This window comes from Panicum hallii, chromosome 9 (assembly GCF_002211085.1).
Source record: "Panicum hallii strain FIL2 chromosome 9, PHallii_v3.1, whole genome shotgun sequence".
Classification (NCBI taxonomy): Eukaryota; Viridiplantae; Streptophyta; class Magnoliopsida; order Poales; family Poaceae; genus Panicum; species Panicum hallii.
Window position 1 is genome coordinate 53,652,440 of NC_038050.1, and position 12,110 is coordinate 53,664,549.

At 47.7% G+C, this 12,110-nt stretch overlaps 2 protein-coding genes across 4 annotated transcripts; both read right to left on the bottom strand.

The window, feature by feature from the left end:
• Nucleotides 1-65: 65 nt before the first annotated feature.
• Nucleotides 66-2,974, bottom strand: LOC112873478 (probable inactive shikimate kinase like 2, chloroplastic). Its single transcript, XM_025936432.1, has 8 exons — nt 2,670-2,974; nt 1,771-1,961; nt 1,433-1,627; nt 1,142-1,203; nt 935-1,001; nt 736-854; nt 457-633; nt 66-300 (listed from the first exon to the last, which is right to left on the bottom strand). The coding sequence occupies exons 1-8, from the start codon at nt 2,901-2,903 to the stop codon at nt 197-199; spliced, it is 1,149 nt and encodes a 382-aa protein (XP_025792217.1). The 5' UTR covers nt 2,904-2,974; the 3' UTR covers nt 66-196.
• Nucleotides 2,975-4,541: 1,567 nt separating this feature from the next.
• On the bottom strand, nt 4,542-10,451 carry LOC112875291 (lysine-specific demethylase JMJ706-like). Of its 3 annotated transcripts, none has more exons than XM_025939089.1 (11): nt 10,152-10,451; nt 8,425-8,803; nt 8,175-8,331; nt 7,876-8,095; nt 7,736-7,789; nt 7,571-7,650; nt 7,214-7,491; nt 6,730-7,131; nt 6,327-6,652; nt 5,964-6,224; nt 4,542-5,508 (listed from the first exon to the last, which is right to left on the bottom strand). In XM_025939089.1, exons 1-11 carry the CDS (start codon nt 10,152-10,154, stop codon nt 5,089-5,091), a joined length of 2,580 nt encoding a protein of 859 aa, XP_025794874.1. In that variant the 5' UTR covers nt 10,155-10,451; the 3' UTR covers nt 4,542-5,088. The 3 variants fall into 3 exon arrangements, with proteins under 3 accessions (XP_025794874.1, XP_025794873.1, XP_025794875.1); XM_025939088.1 differs by lacking the exon at nt 10,152-10,451 and adding an exon at nt 9,340-10,111; XM_025939090.1 differs by lacking the exon at nt 10,152-10,451 and adding an exon at nt 9,340-10,110 and having other exon boundaries at nt 5,964-6,179.
• Between the last annotated feature and the right edge of the window lie 1,659 nt (nt 10,452-12,110).

Below are 12,110 nucleotides of genomic sequence, written 5' to 3' on the forward strand. Positions count from 1 at the left end.
ACGCGCTTGCACTTCCGTCGTGTAGCCGTAGTGGCGTTAGCTGAGTTCGTCGTGCGCGTCAAACAGGTTACAACTAACTCCCTCTCTTGTTACATCCAATGGCCAAAACATGACAAGAATTAAAATGATGGAAGAGAATTCCAGTGTAGTATTATCTTATCATTCCTAGAGCACAATTGCGAAGGATGATGATGATTCAGACGTTGGTTGGTGGGGCGTCGGAGTCAGGGTCCCAGCCTGGAGGCTCGATGTTGGGCCAGTCGCCTCTGCAACCTAGCCTGATGTAGAGGCTCTTCTTCCCTGTTCGTTCCCCACCAAGACACAGTCCAGCACGCCATTAGTACTCTTTATTAAGCTTGATCTTGTTGATACTTTCATCCAGCTAACTGGCAGTAATCGTTGGCAGCCAGGGACTACAGGAATGTGCTAAACTGGTAGCTGGTAAGGAAGACGTACCTGCCAGCTTCTTGTCTGCCAAGGTCAGCTGTTTGAGGGCGACGAGGCAGCCCTGCGCAACGGCTCGCGTGTACTCCGGGTCCCATCCGCCCAGCTTCACCACCACGTCCGCCTTGGCGTAAGCAACGCTTCCACTGCTAACACTTCTCCGGGCTTCCTCTCTTGCGGTAGCTTCATCTGTTTGTCCAAATGAAACAAGTGAATGAACGTCCAGATCAACCTGTGAGGCTGTGACTACAACACGAACGACACGATGGATCCAGAACGCAGCTTGCTTACCGCTAGCATCCGACACCGAGAGCCAAACCGTGAAACCGGAATGAAGGTACTGCCATCTGTCGAATCTGCTAGCTGCTCCTTGCTTGCCCCCAAGAGTCGCAACAACAGTGCGGACATGGCTGCAGCAAGCATATCACTTTATCAGAATCTTTGCAAAATGATCAGGTAGGGCTCAAGAAAACGAGGTCAAGAAAGCAACCTGCTAAGGCTTTCCAGGACAACAGATTCCGCATCAGCTACAGAGTCCTCTCCTTCCGAAGCCACCCCTACAAGTAATTGTACTTTGTTATTTCGCAGCAACAACATAACTATAAATGACTAGTATGTTCATATTCGGATTTCTACTCGAGCCTAAAAAGTGCAGGTGCATTGCAGTTTTTTCTGTGGAGTGAGGAGAGAAGGTTACATGTATCGATAGACTTTTCGGTGGCACTTTCCAGCAGCTCACTTGTGCAAACCGGAAGATACCTGCAGTGTCATGATATAAGGAGACGTTTTAGAGGTGCTAATGAAGAACAACCGTGACAGTAAACTCAGGAGTAGATCATCAAGTTTAACAATTCATATATTGGGTGCTAACGACTTTTACAAATGGAGTAGAATGGTGTAGCCCAGATCAGAATGCAATTTGCACAGCATGCGATCTAATTGTACAGCAGTTGAATCGTAAGGTAGTATAGAAATGAGAAGCACACACCCAATGCCCTCGGCAATCTCTTTAGCAACTGCCTCATTGATGTCTGTGGAATCACCAACAATATGGACGCTGATCCCTGTCAATAACTGGGTGATCCCAGCAGTGAGGGACTCCCAGGATTCATCAATGTCAGGCCATTTTAACTCTTGCTCGACTTTCTTCAGATTTACCACCAGCTGATCCTCATCAATAAACCTAAAACGTCAAAGTGAGGAGACACAAGCTGTTGCTCAGGGATGAAATTAAGACTCAGTTGATAGTTTGAGGACGAAAACGGCTATTCCGCCCAAATAATAGGTCGTTACGAGTAGGAGTGCAATACTAAACCATATGCATACCATATGGTCTCGGAAGACTTGATCCTATCAAACAGTGTTTGGACATTCAATAAAGTTCTGAGTGTCCCATCAGACTTAGCTCTGATCAATAGAGATGTATCATCAACATCAACAAAAACATCTTTTGAACTCTCGATGCCGAGCTTTTGGATGTCCAGTCTGAGCTCCACTTCTCCGTTTCCATCAGTGAACTGTACATGTAATACCAGCTGATTTCTGTTAGCAACATAAGAAGAATCATGTCCAATAGACTACACCATGGCATGAATTAACAGCTGAAGCTATTCATAGCACATTCACCAACACATATGTTTACAATTGTTGTATTTTGTTTGCTTGCAGCATGCACTTATATTCCCTCAGGTCTGAAACTTATTTTGCTGTGCTTGGAGGTGATACAGTGAAGCAGGATTATGAGGGCTTGCTCTAAACCTTTTCAGAATCACAGGAGCATGATTAACTTCCATGTTGCTAACAATAATGATTGGCCAAGTGCTGCCATTCTTCACCATTGTCTTTTGGTCACTACTGGCTATACCAATTCCAATCAGTATATATTTTGTTTTTGGTCATGCGCAGAGTTGAGCTAGCTGGGATTACGTTTCCATTTTCTTAAGAGCTGGATTAATTGGGGAACTTGTTTGACAACATATGCAGATTTGACTAGTAAGCAACGGTAATGAGAGGAAGGGTACTAATATTTTGCAGACATTGGTGTTGGGACACGAACAAATGAGCAATCGGGAGGAGCGACATGACTGAATTTGGTGCGTCAGACTGCATAGTGCTCGCCCAATCCTTACGGGCCTGAGCAGATAAGGTAGCAGGCAAACAAGTAAGCAACCCCCATGAAGAGACTAGTCCTACTATTACACGGTGAGAGGAGCATGGTGGCTTGCCTCGTAGTCCTTGGACGGGGCGGCCGACGCGGACACGGAAGCTCGGGGGCGGAGGCCGCTCGCCGGCGAACAGGCAGCTAAAGGGGAGCGGGACTGACGAAATGGCGAGGCAGGGAGGCGAACCCGACAAGGTCTGGAGACGCGGCTGCGCTGGCGGGGACTTGCCTTCGTGGTGAAGGGCAAGGGGATGGAGGAGCATGCAGCCATGGCCGCTGCTGCCGCTGCCTCTATCATCGCTTACTCCGAGTCTCTGGAGGCAGCCTCTGCCTCTAAACTGCCCAAGAAGATGACGGCAAGCATGTCCAAAGCAGATGTGGTGTCTCTAGGTAGCCGCACCGGCCTTGTGTGTTGTTGGGCTGAGCCCTGCACTGTCCACTCATCTGGGCTGAATCCACCCTTCTCTTTCCATCGGCCTGGCCCAAACAACTGGCTGCCAAATGTGAGCCAGGCTTGTGATATCTGCTTCTAGCCAATTTGCAATTTTGAAGGCTCGATTTTTAAAAATTTAAAAGTCAAATCTGGATTCCAATTCTCGATTCTAGAAGTCATGAGACTAATTCAGATTCTGAGAGTCATCTAACTTTTGAATTTCTCAAAATCGAACCTTCAAAATCAGCTATAAACTGAAACAACCAGGGCCATCATCACCCTTCCAAATGCGAGCCTAATTGATCACGCAATGTGCTAATGATGCAGCTTGTGTCCTCTGACGATGGCAAGTCCGTGATACGCGTGCAACCCTCGGCATGGTAACTAGCGGCAGCCGTGGCCTCCGAATCATTTTTACCCCTATTCCTCGAATCAACCAAATCATGAAAAGATTTGCCCACTGTATATAAGAACGGAGATCGGAACACCTGGTTTCAGCATCCGATGGGAGGGACGGCAACAGGATCGATGGCGTGCGTGAGGACCATGCTCCTGCTCGTCGCCATCTCTGCCCGTCTACTAGCATCGCCTGCGGCGAGTAAGTTCTCTGACTGAATCTTTGACGCACTGCACACACTTGTCATCACAGACGTGCGGATGGCATGTTGATTTCTGCGGCAGGTCGCCAGCCGCCGCTGGAATCCGAGAGCGCTGCCGCACCGGGAAGACGGAAGCAAGATCACCCTGGTGTTCTGCATCCTCGGGGAATGCAACTACTTCGGCCATGGCTGGCAGGACTGCTACTGCTGCGGAGACCAGTACCGGAAGCAGAGCTGCCACCCCACGAAGGAGGAGTGCAGGGCCCATTGCCCCCTCTGCAACCCCACCTGCTCGCCGGCGCCGCCCACGCTTGCGGCGACGACGAACGCTGCCTCGTACAACTAAGTTCTGAATAACGTGGCGTCTGCTTGCGCTTCCGTACTTTTTTTCTTTTTTGCTTTTGGTTTCTTTTTTGCTTTCCTGTAATGTTTCTGTCGAGATCGATCCGCCAAAGCAATCATTGGGCGGGTCAGTTTGCCCCTGCTAACACCGGGTCTCTTTCTTCCTTTTCGTCTCTGCTCCTTCGGCACCACGGTCTCTGTTCGATCGAATCCTCTGGGTGTCGCATTCGCATCGTAAAGTAGCTTGCCATTTTTAGTATCCCGTTCGGTGGGGGTGGTGATCTATCGTATTCATATGGCGAGGCCGTTCCTTTGCTCTTCGCGATCTCATGGCGTCCTCATGCTGTCGTGCATTCGCATGCTGCGCACGATTAACGCAATACTGGCTGAGCCTTGCTGTCTTTGGATACAAGTTTTTTCTTTCAGGTTCGGCATTTGCTTGTCAAGCATTAGTAATGTTGAGTCATTCATCCTATCCCTAATGATATCATAGTAGAGTTCCACCCACCTTTGACAGCAGCAAAGAGCAGCAACCATAACGCAATAGGATACCAGGCATCCGAAAAAGAAATGAATCGCTATTGATTTGAATGTTAAGGAGCAGCTGGTTGAAGCAACAAAAGAATACAGTTAGCCGTAGTGTAGCAGCTAAACTTTGTTTACAAGAAATTACAAAAGGAAAGGTCGTAGGTACAATGGAAGAGAGAGATATACAGCTACGCTACCTAAAATGCTCTAAACACTTGCAGAGAAGAGAAATCAAAGCAGCGAGGTTCTCTCGAATTTCTGTCACCGTCAGGCAAGCATCAAAGAGCCAGCGGCAGTGACCGAGAACCTCCAGCAACAAGAATGTTATCACGTGTCTTCTAAGCGTGCCCCCAGAGGCCTCAAATTGGAGGCCCTGCTGCACAAAAGAATCGATTAGCCAGCCGCTTCCTTTGCTGCCAATCCTAAAGTCAGTCTGCACCTGTGCTAATCAAATCAGCCTCGCCACCATCCACCACCTGATCCATCCATCCAGTCCTCTCTTCTGTCACCTCGTGTGTAGTTAACAATGCACCTAAACAAATAATTCGTCTGCTCAGTAGAGGTTAGCACCTGTGATTGCCCTAAAATGTACGTGGACAACCTAGCGACAACTTGTCATCCCTTGCAAATCTCTGCCCGGAACTGCGCTGCTGCTCAAGCTGTCTACTGGCACTAGAGGGTAGCCGGATTTTCACTCGTTTCGGACGGTACTCTGCTGTGGCATCTCTAGTTCTTTCCGCAAACTCTTCTAGAGAACTGCCGGAAGGCGGGCATGACTGCGGTTTTGCACCATGAGCTGTATTGTTGTCCTGAGTTTCCAACTGACGCCGCTTTATTCTCCAAGAAATGGGAACTGTGTCCTCTCTTTCATCATCATCAGAAGCAGGATTTGAGCTCTTCTGGCTCATACGGACAGAACGAACTGGACAAGTATCAGATTCTTCTGGACGCTTACTGGCCCGTTGTACTTCAGGATTCACCTTCTTCAGCCGCCTCAGAACCTGATGACAGCAAGTCAATATTATATTAGAAACAGCTTGCACACTATGAAAAGTAGAGAAGTGATAACAATATTACTATTCAAGTTTCTCCATCCAAATTACAAACTTGTCTTGGGCAACTGACTTTGGGCTCTAAAGAACTTAGGCACCACATTTTCAGCTGGAAACTCAGCTCAATTATATATAATATGGCTGAGTCCATTATATGCTATCTATCTAAAAATGGGTCATGCCTGAAAACATTTGTGACAGTAAAACGCACTATTGAGGCAGCATCACACTTCACTAATCAACAATTCTTCATGCTTATTGAACATAGTTTTCCCAAGTCAACCTATAAGCCACCAGGAAATATTGTAATTCTACATGGTAAAAGTCAAAAAAATTGGCCAATGAAATTGGTTTCTCATTTCAAAAACAAGTACTAGAGTCTAAGCTTAACAAGAATAACATACCTGCTGTTCAGATAAGTTTGAGATCTTTGTGTCAGTAGGTTTTTCAAATGATGTGGACCTGCGCTTGACTCGGAAAATTCCAGATTCAGAGTCAGAATTATCACTGCACTCCATGGCGGAAGCATTACATGAACCCAGATTACAAGCATCATCCACACCGCATGAAATCTCATCCATAGCGTAAGTTCCTTTGGTCACTGATGATGGGTTTATTGCCTGATTGGAAGTGGAGTAAATCCGGTTAGTTTGTGTGGCATGTACCTAAAAGAGCAAGAATATCAATTAAATAAGGATAGCAGTTTTTTTTAAACGAATAAGGATAGCAGTTGGAAACATGTTTCAATACAAGCCAAATAAACCCACCCTTGATTCCAAATGCCTGGGCACCTCATGATACGCAGAAGATGACAAATTTGGTACTGAAGGATAACTCTTTCCATCATCAGCTGTCACAATGCCTGAAATGCCAATTTTACTGTTGCTAAAATCCAGTGTAGTCGCAAAATTTGGGACACGCTCAACATTTATATCAGAGATCTCAGCCTCCTTAGATGAGCCAATGCAAATTCTTTCCTTGTACAAGCAGATATCCTCTTCAAATTTTCTTGATAGAGCCTCTAGCTCCAGGATGTCCTCTCTAACATAGACAACACGGTTGGATTTACAAGGGCAGCTTCGGAGTTCTTGCTCTGCATACCCAATTAAAACAATTAGCCAAAAATATAAAGAAAAAAATACAAAAGTAGCAACTTTCAGCATAAATTACCGTGGTGTAAGCAGACAGGATCAAAGTTACATCCGCACAACACGTGTGTGATATAGCAATCACGACGGCACATGCTGCAGGACAGATTTGGAAAAGTTTTTGTCTTATAGCATATTTGAGAACCCATTTTAGTAAGTAGGCCACGTGCACGTCGTTCGAATCGCATCAACCGCACAAAGCAGGATTTCACACAATATTGGGAGTATGGATGTTCTGACTTATCCAAGGATCTTGGATCACATGTCAACAGCTTTTGAGACAGAAGCACAGCAGAACGACAAAGTAGCTCCTGATGTGCAAGCAATGGAGTTCTGTTCAAAAGTGCGTAGCGCTTGCTAGCCAGAGAACCCAGAGGAAACCAATCACCAATAGCAAAGTTAACAGCCTCTCCACAATTGAAACCTGGGTAATTCAAATTTTTCTTAGAATATAGAGATACATAATGCAGCAAAGAAATATTATTAAAGAAAAATGTGATGCATACCGTGGCTGAAGCCCGCGTGGTAAGAACGAGGGAAAGTAATAACAAACTCCCCAGGTCTCTGTACAGCTTTATATACAGGAACATTGTGATCTAGTAAGACATTTGGAGGGAACATTGTTGTCTTTCCCAGTAGAACATCAAATGCTGCGTCCTCCCCATCACCAATCAAAATGTCCTTGTTATATACATACTGGCTAGCAACCCTTTCAAACCCAGGAGCTGCATCTCCAGGTATTCCATACCATGTCTTAAATGCCCCACAGTGATGGTAATTTATGCTGATCATCAATCAAAATGTCAGGATCCCCACCTTTAAACAAGTAGGTAATCATTCTCAACAAGAATCAAGATTTTTACCTGTACAAATAGTGGTCTTCGACATGCCATGCAAACATACTGAAGAGCATCCCAATATAAAGCATTGGATCTGTTACTCCCTGTTTTGGATCAGAGAATTTGCAATCATTGACAGGTGCCACAGTAAACAATAGACAGAGTAAATAGAACAGATACATTACTTACTGGAATTGGCATCTGAAGGAGTCTCAGAACAGAATTGGGAAGCCGTGAAAAATTCTAGACACATTAAAAAAAACATCAATAATGAACAAGTAGAAAATATGACACAACCACACACGCGGTGAGCTCAAGAGAATATGCACCTTGAGGTTCCAATTGCTTTTCCCAAGTTGATCATGAGGAGAAGAAGAGAAGGCACTCCCATCAACGTCACACGCATATTCTACGAAATCCATTTTCCCAAAAGCAATTTCACGCCAGAATTCCTCCTCCACATACCTAGCTGGGAGACAACTAGCGCTGGAATATTTCTTGGAGAACACTTTGTTGGCCATTTTCTCATAGTCTCTGAATGTGTACTTTCTGCAGAGTCATGTCAACTATGATGAGGCAAGGAAAATATGCTAAAACAGTAATGAAAATAGACAAAGAGTGGGCATACCTTCCACTCATGAAGAAAGTGACTGTATCATCTTCAGCCCATTCAGCTAGACGAAGGGGCTGAACTCTAGTCATGAACTTAAAATTGGGCTGTTCCTTCATCAGCACGACGCCAGCAGGAACAGAAGCACTTACTGGGGCCACGATTTTGCAAATACCTGAAATAGAAGTAAAGATATGGTAATTATTGAAAAATTCCATCAAGGTTGTTGGATCAATGAGTGAGAGGATGATGCTAAAAGGAGCTGTACCATATTTTGCAGCCTCAGGCGAAATCTTCTGTATATAAGCAATGGGATCCTCAAATTCCTCCCTGGTGGGACAATACACGGGGCACTCTGGTATCTTGTCAATCCATTCAAGGTTCGACATATCAAACTTCTCCACCTTGCGCTTTGCGAAAGGATCCTTGTCCTGGACATTTCCAGGTAAACCTGTTCCATTGTTTGAATGCAATCTTACCCCGCAGTTTGCGGGGCTCCGCAAGGCATCCCCGCCGCTTCTAGCAGCTACCGCAGGATTGTCGCCCGCTTCGTTCTGAGCACTAAGACGCATCCTCTCGAGCCTCCTCCGCTTCAGGGTCTCAAGGCCATCCCTGACCTGTGCAGGGAGATAACTCCTACCCTCCACCTGTGGCAAAGGTAAACGCGTCAAATTTGGATTTGAACAAGAGTATGTTTACTGCGGTTCAGTATTGCAAGTAGGCATTGACCAACAGAGACAGCAGACTGAATCAGCACCAAAAGTTTGGATGCCACAAATTAGTTCCAGGTAGTACCAAAAGAGAAGCAACTCACAACCAAGTCAAGCAAGCTGTAGATATTGAAATCAAACACGGCACATTGATATTCTCGGGGTTGTTTCCCTACCACAGCCATAGTCGCAATCAGTCGGCCACCTGGATTTTTGCAGCTATCCAACCTAGTTTGTAAACCCAACTATTCATAACAGTTCCAGTTGTTTAATATCACCAAAAAATACATGATTAAATCATGAGCTTATTTTTTCGCTAGAACTAACAACAACAGGTTCAGTGTAATGAGAACACACAAAAAAAGAACGGCGTGTAGGCCCTTTGCGAAGAAAGAATAAGAAAAGAAAAGAAGAGACGAGACGAGACGAGAAATGTTCCAAGCAGACGCGGTCAAAGGGAGGCGATTACGCACATGCGTTACGACCATGGTGGAGCTGACGGAGAAGAAATTGTGGAAAAGGGCGGTGGGAGGTGGCGCACAAACACGTCGGGAACCCCACACGGCAAAAATAGGACGGCGCCCCGTAACTTAACTTGCACAGCTAGTAATTCGCCAGGAGTATCCCCAGCCTCATATACTACCATAACCCAAACGAAAAGGAAACGAAAAGCCAGGAAGGAGAGAGACCGAGACCGATAGCCGTACGGCGAGGGGTAGAGGCGGGGTTGAAAATTCCATGTTACGACAGGTGGTGGCCAGTGAGGGTAGGGTAAAAACTAGGAAGTTTCGAGTTGACCCGTTCGCCTAGGCCGCGTGAATCTGATGTAATCCTAAACGGGAGGCCGGATTTGACGAGTTTTCCCAGGGGGGGAGGTAAAGGGCTCCTACTTTTCCAGCATTGGCGGACCGGGGAATTCACCGGGAGGCGGCAAACCAACGGGATTACCCAATTGGGTAAAAGAGGAACCGAGGAAGCGATTCGCGCGCGCTAATTACGGCTAGCAATGGAAGTTTTCCCCCCGAATTGTCGCAATTGGTGGCGAAACCCAACGGTTGGGCCACCAATCGACTCTGGAGGAGAGAATTCGGTTCGGTTCCTCGCGGAACAGCGGGGGAGAAAAAACAGAGGAAGGGAGGAGACGAATCAAACAGTAACCAACCACGGGAACGCGGGACGCAGCGGCGGCGGCGCGAGCGAAAGGCGCGCGAGGCGACGAGCGGGCAGGCGGAGGAGGGGAATTGGCGCAGATCTGCGCGGGGGAGGGAGGGAGGGAGGGACTCACCATGTCGCGTCGCTGGGCGGGCGGTCCGAGAAGGTCCTAGCGGGATCCCCGGCGGCGCGGGTCCCGCATTCCCCTCCGGAGGTCCCCCGGCGGGCGGGCGGGCCGGGGATCCGGAGCGCCTGGGACAGGAAGGAGCCTCCTCTTCTCTCTCTCCTTGGCCCTTCCTCGTTCGTTAGTTTCCCGCGCGACGCCGGACAGAGGGAGGCCGGGTGGGGGGGGAGGGGGCCAGCAATGGGGGTGGGGTGGGGAGGGCGGTGGGCCCCGCCGGCGCGCGGCGGTGGCCGGCGAGGGGTCGGCCGCCGCCCGGGGGGAGGGGGAGGCGGGCGAGGGACGGGAGGGGAGGGGAGGGAGGAGTAAACGGGACGGAACGGAACGGGGGAGACGTGGGTGGTTGTTAGTATTTGTTGCCCCGGGGGGGGGGGGGGGGGGGGGAGGGAGGTTGGAGCAACCGAACGACGACGGGAAGCGGCAGGGGCGTTATGGGAAAACCCCAAAGCCGCAAAAGGGCGTGGGAGGAAAGCGCGGAGCAGGGGCGGCAGGAGCGGATGACTCGTACCGCCCCCCTGCTCTCTCTCTCTCTCTCTCTCTCTCTCTCTCTCACTCACCTGTGCTCTGTGTGTGTGGGGGGGGGGTGTTGGCTGTCCTCGCGGTCCGTCCGTCCCGGACCCGAGTTTGGTCCACCAAACGCCCACCGCTAACGGAACCGCGTTGTTTTTCCTCCCTCCCTCTCTTCCTTCCTTCCTTCCGATGGATCTTCTCGCGCATCCGGTTCCGTCCCTGCCCTCCCTCCCAACAGAACAACCGCTCTTCCTTCTTCGCCTGTCCCCTCTCTCTCTCTCTCCCTCCCGTGCCCCTGTCCGTCGCCACTGCCAGGGTGGGTGCTCTTTACATTCTTTAAAGAAAGCGGAGTATTTTTTTGTAGAGAGAGAGGCACGGACAGGGGAAGAGAGGAGAGGAGAGAGAGAGAGGAGAGCACGGGCCGCTGCCACCTGCGTGCATGTGCACCAGTTTTTACAGCCGATGCTATCCACCTGGCCACGCCAACGGGCAGGCAGTTGGCCTAAAAGCGCACTACCCTACACCCGCTCTGCTATGCTAGGGCTCCTACTGCTGCTTCAGCTTCACCGGTACGGCTCCGTAATTTGCTGCGCGCACACGCGCTGGATCCTTGTTTTTTGTCCTAGCATTCCACAACTGTAGTGCTGTGCCGGCACCAGCAGCAGGTTTCACCTGTATGCTGTGTTGGTTTTAGTCGGGGGAAAGGATTTTTTTTCAAGACTCAATCTGGGACGCACATACTCGCATGCATGTACTCACACTTATCTTTTGATATACTGATATATCAGTTACCTACATGCCCCTAATTCATTCGAAAAGAAAATGATGGTGCCAATCAGGCCTTAGAAAACTCTCTCATCTCAACCACGAGGGATGCTGCATTGGAGCTAATTAGTAATTACTCTTAGTGATTGTAGTATTCTCATTATCAAAATGGTTTAATAATTGTGGAATATGTTCCGTTTACTCGATACTGTAGATCCACCTATGAGACGTGTATAATTTACATGATATAGTATAACCATCATTGGATAAACAAGAATTAGTAGGTATTTAAGGCGATTCATTATGTTCTAGACTAAAACTATTCTCGAATTAGAAAAGAACTACCATATAAAACAAAATAAGAAAAAGTTAGCCGGAGTTGTCCTATTATTGTGACTTGACTATGTAAGTATGGATGGGATAAGAGTATTACAAATAAAGTGAATGAAGCTGCAAGACAAAGCTAGACCATAAACAAGCCTAGAAACTAGAGTTAGTCAAGTCAAGATGTAAGATTGAACTAATTTTCATTCTCAGATGTTGAAGATGCCATCTCCTGGGTTTTATCCCTAGATGTAATCATCGGAGAAACCCATTTTTTTCTAACTACTTGTACCATCTTGTTAAAAATTACAC